Below are 13,832 nucleotides of genomic sequence, written 5' to 3' on the forward strand. Positions count from 1 at the left end.
ACTGATAGTAAATTTTATAAACTTTGCAGTTAAAAATAATGTTATTGCATTACTCCCGTTGTGATGATGTTTACAGCACACTACTGTAATAAAGCCAACCTTATAATCTAAAAACATTTATTACATATCATTGATCGCATCATCATAAAACAGACTCAACTCATACCTAAATTTCAGGCACAATTGCTGGCTCTGGGCTTGTAACCAACAAGTTCTTAATTTGTAACATGCCTGAAAAAAAGGAATTTAGTAGTGCTGGAGTGGCTAATTTAGACTTTGTGTATTTTATTTAAACAGAGAAAACAAAACAAAAAAAAAAAAGAAAAACTTTTTTTAAATAGTAGAATTTGAGAACTGTACATGCAAAAATGAATTTCCCAAATTTACTTTGTAAGCAGTAAATTAAACACTTTCTAATGCTTATTTTACAGAAACCCACTTCCAGCCAACGTCTGAATTGGTTGGGGACCCTGGCATAACTGGATATGCTATTCTTGCTATCATGTTACAAATAAACTGCTCAACAAGCACATAAATGGGACTCCCAGCTGAAATTTAATGAATGGGATTCATGTTTATGATTGCTTACCAGTCCACACAAAATATAAACCAAGCCATTTATCCCCCCTCAAAATGGAAAACCTCCACACGAATTCAAGACAGCCATGAATGTTCACCTTAACAGTTCCACAAAAGTCTACGAGACCCAGTTCATTAAGAATTAAAATCCAGCAGTGCATATGCACAAAAACAAACAGTATCTCTGAAAAAAGGCAACACACAATATTTCTAATCCATAATGCAGTAATCAAAAAGTCTACCTTTGACAAGTAAGCAGTTAGGCCCTTTTGATATCATTAATCTCCATGTCCAAGTTTCCCTACAGACTATGATGCTGAACCTCAGACTATAAACCTCAAGCTGAATTTGTGAATGGCATATTCTCTGATTATACTTAATACTTTGTCTCAATTAAATGCAACTCTAAACTATTTCCCAAACACATCCAAACTTAACACACCATGACAGTCTGTAGTCTTTTTGAAGCAAAACATCTGGACAAAAACAATTTCTAAAATGTAATTACATAGAATACTTTGTATTACAACACTTTTTCCAACTTAGCTTTACTTAACTTGTTTCATTTTACCTATGCATTATCCTTTTTTTTTTTTTTTGCTTAGCTTACAACAGATTTAGCTGCTGTAAGGTTTACTGTGATGCTGTGATCAAATGATGAGTTACTTTCTAGGAGCTTCAGGGAGGCTTATCAACATGTTTAAGCGGTTTTAAAAACCTTATGAATGAATTATCAATTAAATTACCATGCAACTACGTATGTTACTGTGATAGAACACACACTTTTATTTACCTTGCATTCAAAGTACCTGCAGATTAACTTTTCTAAAAAGTGTAAACCATCAATCTTACCCTGCTTAAACTCACTTTTCTTACATAAAATATTAGATGTTGTAATGTGTGTGTGTGTATACATATACTTTTGAAGGGTGGCTTTACAGATACAACACTATGCTGTACAGCAAATTACAGAATGAGTACAATAGTTAATTTTTCTTAACTTCATCAATAGCTTTCCTTTAAAAATAACGCAGACAAAATAAAGAGAAAATGTTGACAGCTTATCTTATATAGCTAGTGTAGCTGTACTACAAATGCCACATAATTATGTATCATTGTGACATCATGCAAATCAAGTACCCAGGCTCCCAATATAGCAAAGGAATTCAGGGGTCTTGCAGAATGCATTTCTTTTCCATAGAACTCTTAACCTTTATTATCCAAGTGTGTTCCTGTTCATCTTCCCATTTGTCATACTAACCTGTACTGATGAATGTCTTCAAAGGATTTAGTGTTATTAATAGCAAAGACGCACAAGAAGCCCTCTCCTGTTCTCATGTACTGGTCTCTCATTGCACTGTACTCCTCTTGACCCGCCGTGTCCAGAATATCAAGTAGACATGTTTCTCCATCAATTACTACCTGCTTTCTATAAGAGTCCTACAGTTGAAAAAGAAAGAAAACTAGTCACAAATCAAAGACAGCAAAAGAATACGCAATGGATCTTGGAGAACAAAAACAAGTTTACACCCAAAACTGTGAAAAATGAAGTGGAAAATCTTTTCAATTACATCCCACATCAGGCAATAAGAACCACATGGCATTATATTTCTTGTACTAGATAACAAAAATAAGAATACATTATAAGGAGATTCATCCCAATTAATTCATGCACGGGTCAGAATCCAAACATCAATCTGATCTAAAATGCATAAAATATTATCTGGTTGTCTAGACAAAGTTTAGCAACAAAAATAACACAATTGTGTAACAAAATCTTTCATACACATCTGTTCCAAAATAAATACAGAGCAAATTGAACCTCCACCACTCTTCAAAACCTAACACAACCCCTTCTCAGTGGAATAGTTCATAATGCATTTGTGGTACCCTCATTTATTATATTTATTTACCTGTTATTCATGTGGGTTTCAGCCCTGAACCAAGAAAAAGACACAGTGCCATTTCACAATTCACCTAGACTTTTACAACTAGTGATACAAACAGCAAGACTCATTTTGATAAAAGATTGCAGGCTTTAAATACACAACTGAAATCAATGGTATTAAAAATGCTAGGAAGAGAAAGGTAGAACCGCTGGTTTGACAGTATAAACAGCACCCAAACACTTGACTAAAATCAAAGAATGGAGTTAAAGTAATATCAGTCTGTCTCTGGTTTAGCAGAAATAACTAGCAAAGCTTAAAAAGCACACATTAATAACATTTAACATGGTTAGTACAAGAACACGTCAATGCAGTCATCACAGATATTATCCTCTCCTCTCACGAACCAAAATTTAACATCAGATGATCTGATGAAGTCTTGCATCGAGACGAAAGCGCTCATGTTTTGTTGGATTTATTAAAAGCTGTGGAATTTTTTATCCTGTTGGTGGCCTGGAGCTTATTTCGTTTATTATAGTTTAGTTTGGACTTGGTTGTTTTGTTTGAGCAAAATTTAACATCTGCCATCAATCCTTAATTTGTTTATTGAGAAGATGCAGCTCTTTCTTGTATGTGAACAATCAATGTCATTAAAAAATGATTCTGAAAAGATAAAGAACAAACAAAAGACTTTGCAAAACAAACTACAAGTGCTTAGAATATGCAGGTAAACAGCTCAATGCTCGCAAATCTATCATTTTCAGAGCAGTTTTTACTGTACTCATCTTACAACACAATGTCACAGTAAAAATTCTCCATGATCCACTCACTGATGGAAAAGTGTGATGGATTGTTAATCTTGTTTTCTTCAAAATGCCTATAAATGTTGAAACATTTCTCTAAATGGAGAGAAAAGTTAAATGCTAAAGAAAACTAAGTACCCCCCCCCCCAAAAAAAAAAGATAACCAATTTCAAGGGAATAACTTCAGACAGTACCTTAGTAGCTAGGTTTTAAAAGACATGCATGATCTCCTCCAATTCCCATCCCCAAAAATGATTACCCTTAACTGGCAGGGGTAATACTTAATGTAAAAATACAATATCATCTTTAAAATATTATAATGAAGCATTAATAGGCAGATCACTAAAGCAGCTCTTCACTGCACATCTAGTCTGACAACATTGAGCAATGTACAAAATCATGGAAAATACAATGATCAAAACATATTCCTGTAAAATATGGAAGAATATACTTGCCAGCAGTGAATCTCGTGTGTAGTGGGAAATGAGAAGTTATGTACCTACCATAACGTTCCATGTTAGTTGTCTTCTTCTCGCCTTCTTTCTTGCTGGATGGGTTCGGAGCCGATACTCGGCTCCGACTCGGCTTATGCCAAAGCTCGAGAGCTATTTTTACCGGCTCGAGGTAACCCTGTATCCCACAATGCTAGGCGCTAACTACCCAGATCTCATTTGATAGCTAACACTATAGCAGTTCTGCCCCCAGAACAAAGGAGAGAATGGCATACCCATGTAGATAGCCATCCCAAGAAAGGGATAACCACAGGAGACCATAGTGGGAGAAAAGCAAGGCTCCTTAGGATCCTAACGATCTGTCCAGGCTAGGGGGTTGGAGGGCAGGACGCAAGAAAGAAGGCGAGAAGAAGAAAATTAACATGGAACGTTATGGTAGGTACATAACTTCTCAATGTTAAGTTGTCAATCTCGCCTTCATTCTTGCTGGATGGGACCGCGTCCCTAGCACCTTAACCCTGGGTGGCTCGTTGGAACAGACTCTTGAGGACGGTGGAACCAAAGTTAGCTCAGCTTCTGGAGGCCATGTCCAATTTATAATGAGAAATAAAGGTATGGGGAGAGGCCCACGTGGCTGCCGCACAAATTGAATCTAAGGGCAACCTGTCCTGAAAAGCTATAGACATAGCTAAGGCTCTAGTTGAATGGGCTCTAGGTCTTGAAGGAAGCTTTTGACACTTCAGTTCATAGATGAAAGTGATGACAGAGGCCAACCATCTAGAAAGGGTTACTTTGGAAACTGGAAGGCCTTTCTTCCCTTCAGCATAAGACAGGAAGAGCTGGTCAGATTTCCTAATTTGCTTGGTTCTATCCAAGTAGTAACGGAGTTGGCGATGAACATCCAAGAAATGCAACTTTTGTTCCGCTCTGTCAGAGTAATTAGGGAAGAAAACTGGGAGATCGATAGTCTGGTTTAGATTTGTCTCAGAAGACATCTTGGGTAAAAAGGAGGGGTTTGCTCTGAGGGACACTCTATCTTTATGGAAAACAAGATAAGGAGGACGAATGCAAAGGGCGTGAAGTTCTGAGACTCTCCTTGTAGAGGTTATGGCTACTAGAAACAAAGTTTTCCATGTGAGTAACTTCAAGGAACAGGAAGCCGCAGGTTCAAAGGGAGGGAGAATCAAGGAGGTTAAAACTAGATTCAAATCTCACTGCGGTGGGGGATGTCTAACGGGGGCATGTGTAAAAAGATACCTTTGAGGAATGCTTTACAAAGTTTATGAAACATAATGGAGGAGTCTGCCAAGCCAACATGAAAATTTGAAATGGCCGCTAACTGGACTCTGATAGTGGAGGAAGAAGAACCCGAATGAAAGAGTTCGGCCAAAAAATGTAAGACCGATTGGATAGGAGCCACAAATGGGTCTATGTTCCTAGATTTTGCCCAGAAGGAAAAATGTTTCCATTTGCTGGCATAAATCCTCCTGGTAGAAGATTTGTGAGAAGCTAAAATGATGCCATGTACCGAATGGGAGATAAAGGGAAGCCTGGCTAAGGTTGGAAGTGGAGCAACCAAGCTGTGAGGTTGAGAGAGGGGAGAAATTGGTGCAGCTTGCCCGACTGATGGGTCAAGAGATCTGGAACTGGGTTTAGATGCCAGGGCTGCTCCAAGAGGTAATGGTGCAGGAACGGAAACCATATTTGTCGAGGCCAGTACGGAGCAATGAGGATCATCGTGGATCTCAAGGAGGAAGCTTTCTGAATCAACTGAGTGATTAATGGAAAGGGGGGAAAGGCGTACAGGAGACCCCGGGGCCAAATCGTGGACTAGAGCGTCTCTGGGAGGGTGGCCGGGAAGAGAGTGAAAAATTCGTGGCATTTGCTGTTTTGGGGTGTAGCGAAAGGATCGCAGCAAGGCTGACCCCATTTTTTTTAAATTTCTTCCACTACTGACTGCTTGAGAGACCACTCGTGCGGCATGAGAATGGCTCTGCTCAGCCTGTCCGCTATGACGGACTTCCCGAGGATATGCGTTGCTATCAGAAACCGTTGAGGAGATCGCCCACTGCCAAAGTCTGAGTGCTTCTCGACATAAGGGATAGGACTTGGTTCTGCCCTGCTTGTTGATGTACCACACTATGGACATATTGTCCGTCTGAACTGCAATCGTCCTGATGGGAAGAGAGTCCTGAAAGGCTTGCAACGCTAAAAGAACTGCTCTCATCTCTAGGACATTGATGTGCAGGTGGCACTCGAAAGGTTGCCAAGTGCCCTGGACCGTCCTGCCCTGAAAATGCCCCCTCCCCCACCCGATCAGGGAGGCATCCATTGTCACTGTAGCAACCGGGGGGGACGAAGGGTCTGCCCTGAGACACTTGAAGGGAGACCATCCACCAAGACAGGTGTTTCTTGCACGATTGGGTTATCAAAATGTAGTGTGACATCGAGAGCTGCTGGAAGGACCACTAAGAGAAGAGCATCCATTGCAGGAGTCGCATGTGGAATCGAGCTAAGGGAAGTAACGTAATGGCAGCCGCCATGAGGCCTAGAGTCTTCAGTACAAACTTGACCTGAATTTTGTTGTTCTGAAGCAGGATATGAACATGTTCGCGAATATCTGAGATTCTTTGAGCCGTCAGTTTTGCAGAAAGTTCGACTGTCTAATTTGGCGCCTATGAAGGTAATAGACTGACAAGGCAGACTTTTCGAAGTTTATGGAGATACCTAGCTCTTCGCAAATCTGAATGGTATAATCTCTGATTGAATGAGTTGACACCTGGTGGTGGTGGTAAGTAGCCAGATGTCTAGATATGGAAACACCTGGAATCCTTGACGCCTGATGAGCCGTAACCACTGCCATGCATTTGTTGAACACTCGGGGGGCTGTAGTGAGAACAAAGGGCAGGGCCCTGAACTGGTAGTGACTGGCTCCCAGCCGGAAGAGGAGAAACCTTCTGGAGCGTCTGTGCATTTTGATGTGGTAGTACGCATCCTGAAGGTCTATAGAGCACATCCAATGGTCCTGACCCAAAAAGGGTAGAATGGACTGTAGCATGACCATCCGGAACTTCGTTCTTTGAACAGACTTGTTCAGTCTGCTGAGATCCAAAATTGGTCTCCAGTCCCCTGTCTTTTTTGGTACTAAAAAGAACTTGGAGTAGATTCCAGATGCTTGCTGGTCTGCTGGGACTGGCTGGATGGCCCTTTTTCTTAGCAGTTTTGAGATTTCTAATACTGCTTGTTCCCTTAGACTAGGTAGAACATCTGGAAGGGGCCTGTTTGGCTGTTTTGGGGTGTGGACAAAAGGAATTTTGTAACCCTCTGATATGATCGACCGTACCCATGTGTCTTCAGTAAGTGAAAGCCAGGCTTTTGGGTACAGTGATAATCTTCTCCTGACTGCCTCCGAAGGTGGACAGTCGGGCAGCTTCTCAGGGATGCTGGAAGGGTTGGCCAGAGACAGCTTCTCTGCTACCCTGATTCTGCGGACTCCCTCTACCCCTGGGGCGGCGTCTACTGTTGTCCCCCCCTTCCTCTAGGGGGGGGACTCGCCTTGTGCGTCCAGCGCGACTCCCTGTGGTTTGCGGAACCACATTTTTCCACCCTTCTGACCTTTGGGGTATGGTCTGGATGGGGTGGAAAAACAGACTCCCACGGCAGAGAGTCTTGCCATCTTGTTCGCATCTGGTCAAAGTATCCTTCACCTGAGGTCCAAACAACGTCGAACCATCAAAGGGAGAGTTGGTGAAGGACGCCTTGAAGGAGTCAGCGAAGTTACAAAGCCGCATCCAGGCATGTCATCTTAAGGCCACACCTGTGCCTGCAGCCCTACCCGCCCCATCGGCCGCATAAGAAATAAGCCACATGGAGGAGTTAACAATCGAGTTTAGGGTTGCCAGCTGGGAGTTGATTTGGTCCTGAGACCCCGCAGCTGTTAGATCCTGTAGTGTGTCACCCATTTCTTTCAGCAAGTCTCATTGAAGACGGGTGAAATGACATAAGTAATTCAGTGATCGCATTGTAAAGGTCGCTGAAGAAAACATCCGCTTGCCGTACCTATCCATGGTCCCAGATTACTTATTAGGAGGATGGATAGGTACCGAAGGATCAGCCAGTTCCTTCTTAGTGGCTGCAGCCACCACCATGGCATCAACAGGGACACCCTTGGTCAAAAACTGTTTATCAACAGGGGTTGTGATAAATTTTGAAGGCCTCCGTGGGGTTGGTTCCAAGTCAGGGGCCGTCCATGCCTTCCTGGCCACCACTTCCATAAGGGGTCAAAGGGCGGAGACACCCAGGAGGTGGAAGGGCGAGAACCAAAAGCCTCTAGGTAGACTGACTCGTCCTCGGAAGGGTTGAGGGTAGACCAGTTCCCCCTCTGCTTGAGGATCTCAAGGATGTCAGAGAAGGAGACATCCTCAGTGGGGGATCTTGGGGACCCCTCCGACTCACCCAAGCCGGTATCAGATGTGACGGACTCAGGGGAGTCCGGATGCTTCCTCTTCCGAGGGGGCTCCTCTGACGGATCAGGGGAGGCCTCAGAAGAGGAGGATGCTCCCAATGGGGGCCCCTGAGGCGTAGGATCTCTGCGGTCAGGGTCAAGAGGATGAGTAGAGACCGTAGTAGGCACTACAGTGGAAGGACCTGAGGGAGCTGACCAAGGAATAGGCACACGGGCCAGCACACTCCTCATGATCTCGAAAGCACCCTTATCAGACAGAGAAGGTGGTCCCCGGTCAGAGGAGATAAGGACCCCTCCCGGCACCGAGAGGGATGGCTCCGAGGCCAATGTCGGAGCAGAACTCACCTGCGCCGAGGCTCTGAGAGGGAGAACGGGGTCGGACAAGGGTCTGATGTCACTCGCCCCCTCGGAGCCGACAAGGGAGTGACGGTGTCCGGATCCCTCCAAGGATGGCACCATAGAAGAAATCGGAGCCGACGACAGAGCCGAAATGGGTGGTATCGGCTCTGACATGTCGATGGTCCCGGCTCCCACAAACTCCGGCGCCGAACTCAAGGGAAGAGTCGGAGGAGGAATCGATGATGGAATGGGGATAGCCACTGTCTGTTGAGAAGGGCTATGAAGCATCTGGGCCAGTGCCTGCGACTTAAGGAGTCTACTAACCGCCCTCTCGAGGTCATGGTCCGAAAGTCTGGAAGACCGAGAGGAATGGGACCGGTGACTGTGCTCCGAAAGCAAAGGAGATCTCTGAGCCGAATGGACCGACTCCAAAGAGGGGGACCTGGAGCGCTTACGGGTCAAAGTCGGTTCCAACAAAACTATCGGAGTCGACTGAGATTTTGAAGCATCAGCTCCAGCCGGAGCTGATGCCAAAGTAGAAGTAGCACCACTGGTCGGAGGCTCTAAACTCGGAGCCGAAGATTTAGTGGGCTTAGAAGGCTTGCCCGACGAAGACTTGGCCGGGGAGCCTTCAGGCTTCAATAAGCCTCTCAAAATCAATTTGTTTCTGCGTTTCTGCAGGACTCTTGGACTGAATGCATGGCAGACGGAACAAGAGTCCTGCAGGTGCAGAGGGCCTAGGCAATACACGCAAGAAGTGTGACCGTCTGTCAGAGACATTTACTGACTGCACAAGTCACACTTCTTGAAGCCTGAGACCTTGGACTCCTTGGACATAATGGTGGAACACATCCAAACACCACACACACACACACCACAGTAAATAAAAAAAACCTAGTTCAGTCACAACACCACACCAAAGACTAAAACTACAACTAACAAATTTTACCCAAAAACTAACTTGGCCCTAAGGCCTAGGGAAGGAAGGGCCAGGGGAGTAGAAAATAGACCCAAAAGGGGACTATACAAGGCAGGTAAGTAGGGGACAAGGGGTATAAAGAACACTAACCTGAAATAAAAGTGAAAAAATCTTACCCAAAAAGCTGTTCTTTTTGAAAAATTACCAGAGAGCTGGCAAAAACGCAACCTCGCAGCTAAGCGGCAAACGAGATCTGGGTAGTTAGCGCCTAGCATTGTGGGATAGAGGGTTACCTCGAGCTGGTAAAAATAGCTCACGAACTTTGGCATAAGCCGAGTCAGAGCCTAGGATCGGCTCCGAACCCATCCAGCAAGAATTGACAGCAAACCCCCAAAAAAAACAACTCTGCTTTAATCACTTTTAAACGCACAAAATAAGAACGTTTTTTTGTCCTGCTGAAATAGCAGAACTTCTTTAGAAATCAGAGTTACAATGAATTACAGCCTTATATAAACTTTTAACCATTTGGCGCCAAAATTCAACAATACAATTAATATGTATTTAGAGCTATATAGCTACCCTACATTATTTCTATTAATTTAATTACAATCTGAATATTTTATAAATATACGCACTATATAAATCAGATGAAATAATGGATTAAAAAATATTAATTAAGCATGAATCAATTTTTAAATATTAAAAATATTCATTTATTAAAAACTTAGAAAAGACATTCATAAACAATCTCCTAAAAATCCCATATTCTAGGTGATGTATCATCTTATACTTTAAATAACTTCACACTATATTGGGATTGTCCTACGTTTACAACCAGTAGCAGCTTCTATTCTTATAGCTTTATTCATATAAATTTATTATAAATTCTCTAAATAAACTATGTATATATAAAAAATCCCATATTCTAGATGATGTGCAGTCGTATCATCTTATACTTCCGTAACTTCATACATCGGGAATATCCTACGTTTACAACCAGTAGCAGCTTCTATTCATACAACTTTATTCATGTGAATTTATTATGAATTCTATTAAAAACTATATATATATATATATATATATATATATATATATATATATATATATATATTATAACAATAATAACGACTGATATATATAGCTACATGAAAAATATGAAAAAAATATATATGTGAAATAATATGTCAATATGTGAGAATAATAAAAATAAAATTATGTGAAAATGATAAAATTAATAAAAATAATATTTTGATTAAAAAATTCCTTAAAATACCATACACCTATTCCAAAATATAATTGAATTGATGTATACAAACTCATATTTTATGTTTCATTATATGTTTGATCCAAATTCAAAAAGTTGACGGAAAATACCAATCTTCTTATAAAGAGTTAATTATAAAATACTATATATATATATATATATATATATATATATATATATATATATATATATACATACACAAAAAAATCATCAATTCCTACTTAATCTTGTACATGCCTTACAACTAGCTGTAAAATCCATAAAATTATACATTAGCTATTAATTGATTATTAAATGATGATATATATGAATTTGAAAAGTGAGTGTAGTTAAATTACTCATCTATAATGAGGAAATAGAACTATCTTCATCTCTCTAAACTCTTGAGTTTTAACAAACACATAATTGAACATTTATCATTGAGCCCAGGGTACATGTAGGCATTAAGCCTTATTTGCCATAACAATTCTATTCTTTCCAAAATTAAACTAATTGGGCCTCCTCTAATATCCTGATTAACTTGTTGAACTACTTTAAATTTAAACTTATGTTCAGGATTTAGAACGATGTGTCTAGCTAGAGCATTCTCTTCCTTATGTTGGTTGATAGCCCTCATATGTTCTGAAACTCTCTCTTAATTTCCGATCAGTTTTTCCAATATAAAACGATGGACATGATTGACATTTAGCTATATAAACCACTCCTTTACTATTGCAATTGAATCTTCCTTTGCGGTTGATTTTATAATCAATAACCTCTATACTATTACCCATGTCCATTAGGTAACAAAATGAGCAGTGTCCACATTGCATCATTCCTTGATTTCTGATCGGCAGATTTTTTGCTTCTGAAAAATTTGTTTGAGTTTTTCTCCAAACAATTTTAGGTATAAAATTGAAAACTGAAGCTAAACTAACATCATCCTTTAATAATGACCAATTCTTGATTATTATCTCTTTAATGGGTTTGTAATTTAAAGAAAAGTTGAATATGCATGCAAGATCAAAATTTGTACTGATGTTATTTCTTTCTTTTTCAAGAATCATATCTCTATCGTCTTGCATGTTACTTTCCACAACTTTATCTCTTAATATAGGTGTATATAAACCACTTTCCCTTTTTGATTTCACCTCAGAAATGATGTCTTCTATCAATTTTATTGGATATGCCCTATTTAGAAACATCTGTTTCGGTTAAGCATTCTTCTGAAAATTTTTAATTCGTTGTTATCATTCTTGCCGCTCGAACTAATTGCCCCTTTAATACTGAGCGTTTTTGATACAACGGATGTGCACTTGAAAAGTGTAAAAATTTATTTGAATACGTTGGTTTTCGATACACCCAAGCCTCATATTGTTTTAGTTGAAAATTTTTAATTAGTTGTATGTCCAAATATGCTATTGATGTAGTATTGAAGGTGCAAGTAAAATTCAAAAATTCAGTAGACTGATTCAACATCTTCACAAAAGTATCAGCTGTTTGCTCTATACCTTCGAAAATTACAAAAATATCATCAATAAATCTAACGTAGAACTTCACTACATCTTGGAACATAGGTTTAGAAAATATGTACCTACTTTCCCAATATGACATCACCAGGTTCGCATAACTAGAACAACATGGTGATCCCATAGCTACCCCCTTCTTTTGTATATAATATTGATTTTCGAAGAGGATGAAATTATAGGAAAGAACTATATCTAAAAGTTCTTGTATTAAACTTCAGAATCCGATGCATGTTTTTGACGCATCCTACTAGTAAACCCATTCAATTCCTTCTGTATGTGGGATACTGGTATACAATTCCCTAACATCAATAGTTAAAAAATTGTATTCGTCTTTATATGTGAAATTATTTATTTTTTCCAAGAACATCCATGAATCTTTTATTATCCATTCTTCTTTTACGACATACTTAAGGATGGAATCAATGAATTTTGCACATGCGTATGTAGAAGAATTTCTCCCATCCACTACTGGTCTGAATGGGGGATTCTGTAGGTTTTTATGGATCTTAGGCACCCCGAAAATACAGGGTGCTTTTTGGTGCCATTATCATCAAATAGTTATAAGCATGTATGTCGATTCTACCCTCAATAAACAACTTGTTTAAAAAGCTTTTTATAAACTGATTAGCTTTATTATACTCATTGAGTGACGCTAATTCATAAACATCAGTTGAAATAATCTCTCTTATACGATGGACATAATCTGGAATGTCCATAAAGACTAGGCCACCACCTTTATCCGGGTTCATTATTCTAATATTAGTCATTAATAAACATTCCAAACTATCCCTCTCCTCTGGTTTTAAATTATCAATAAATTTGGAATTATTCTTAATCAATTCCCTTAGATCAAATTCACATATTTTTTCAAAACTACCCAGCGAATTGTGAAGGGGTGGGTTAAAACAACTTGCAACTCTAAATTCATGTACATTATTAGTTGCATCTCGTTGCCCTCCGAACAAATATTTCAAATTTTATTTTCTCACAAAAAGCTTTAAATCACATATAGTTTCTGCTAAATTCATCTTGCATGCTGGAACAAAAGTTAAACCTCTAGAGAGAATATCCACTAAATTCTGTGTGACCTGAAAAGTAGAAAAATTGTAAATTGTAAAATCATTATCTTTGTTTTTAATTAATTTAGGTCCACATATATCAACAATGTCACTGGTCATCTCCTCTTGTTCTGGTTCCTCTTCCTGTTCCATTGCTTTTTCCGTGTGTTGTTCGGAAAACCCTGATGATTATTATTTTTGTTATTATTATTATTATATGCTTGATTATTATTGTCTGCTTTTCTACTGTTATGCCCCTTCAACCTTTCGCTTCTTCTCACTTGCATGTCTTCCATCTGATTATCACATTCTTGTATTGTTGGTGAATTATTGTTCAAATTACTATTGCCATCTCTAGATTGATTAGAGTTTAAATCGTTATTTTGACCATCAAAAGAGCTTGATTGCTTATTAGACCAAACCTGAGCCAGCGGCAGTTGTGGGTACGCTTGGCCTTTCTCATATTGCGCTCTATCCCTTTCCAGTTTTTTGATTTTAGTTTTCCTCATTTTCTCAATATGTTGCTCTATACTTTGAAAACACCTGGTATAATCATATT

General features: G+C 39.7%; 1 protein-coding gene across 1 annotated transcript in view; it reads right to left on the reverse strand.

The window, feature by feature from the left end:
• HRAS (HRas proto-oncogene, GTPase) overlaps positions 1-13,832 on the reverse strand; it is an 814,425-nt gene that overhangs the window by 107,558 nt on the left and 693,035 nt on the right. Inside the window, exon 4 of the mRNA XM_044059181.1 lies at positions 1,841-2,019. Coding sequence (XP_043915116.1) covers positions 1,841-2,019 — 179 coding nt within the window. The remainder of the gene's footprint in view (positions 1-1,840; positions 2,020-13,832) is intronic.

Source organism: Protopterus annectens, chromosome 17.part0 (assembly GCF_019279795.1).
Source record: "Protopterus annectens isolate FY-2018-M chromosome 17.part0, PAN1.0, whole genome shotgun sequence".
NCBI classification, from domain to species: Eukaryota; Metazoa; Chordata; order Ceratodontiformes; family Protopteridae; genus Protopterus; species Protopterus annectens.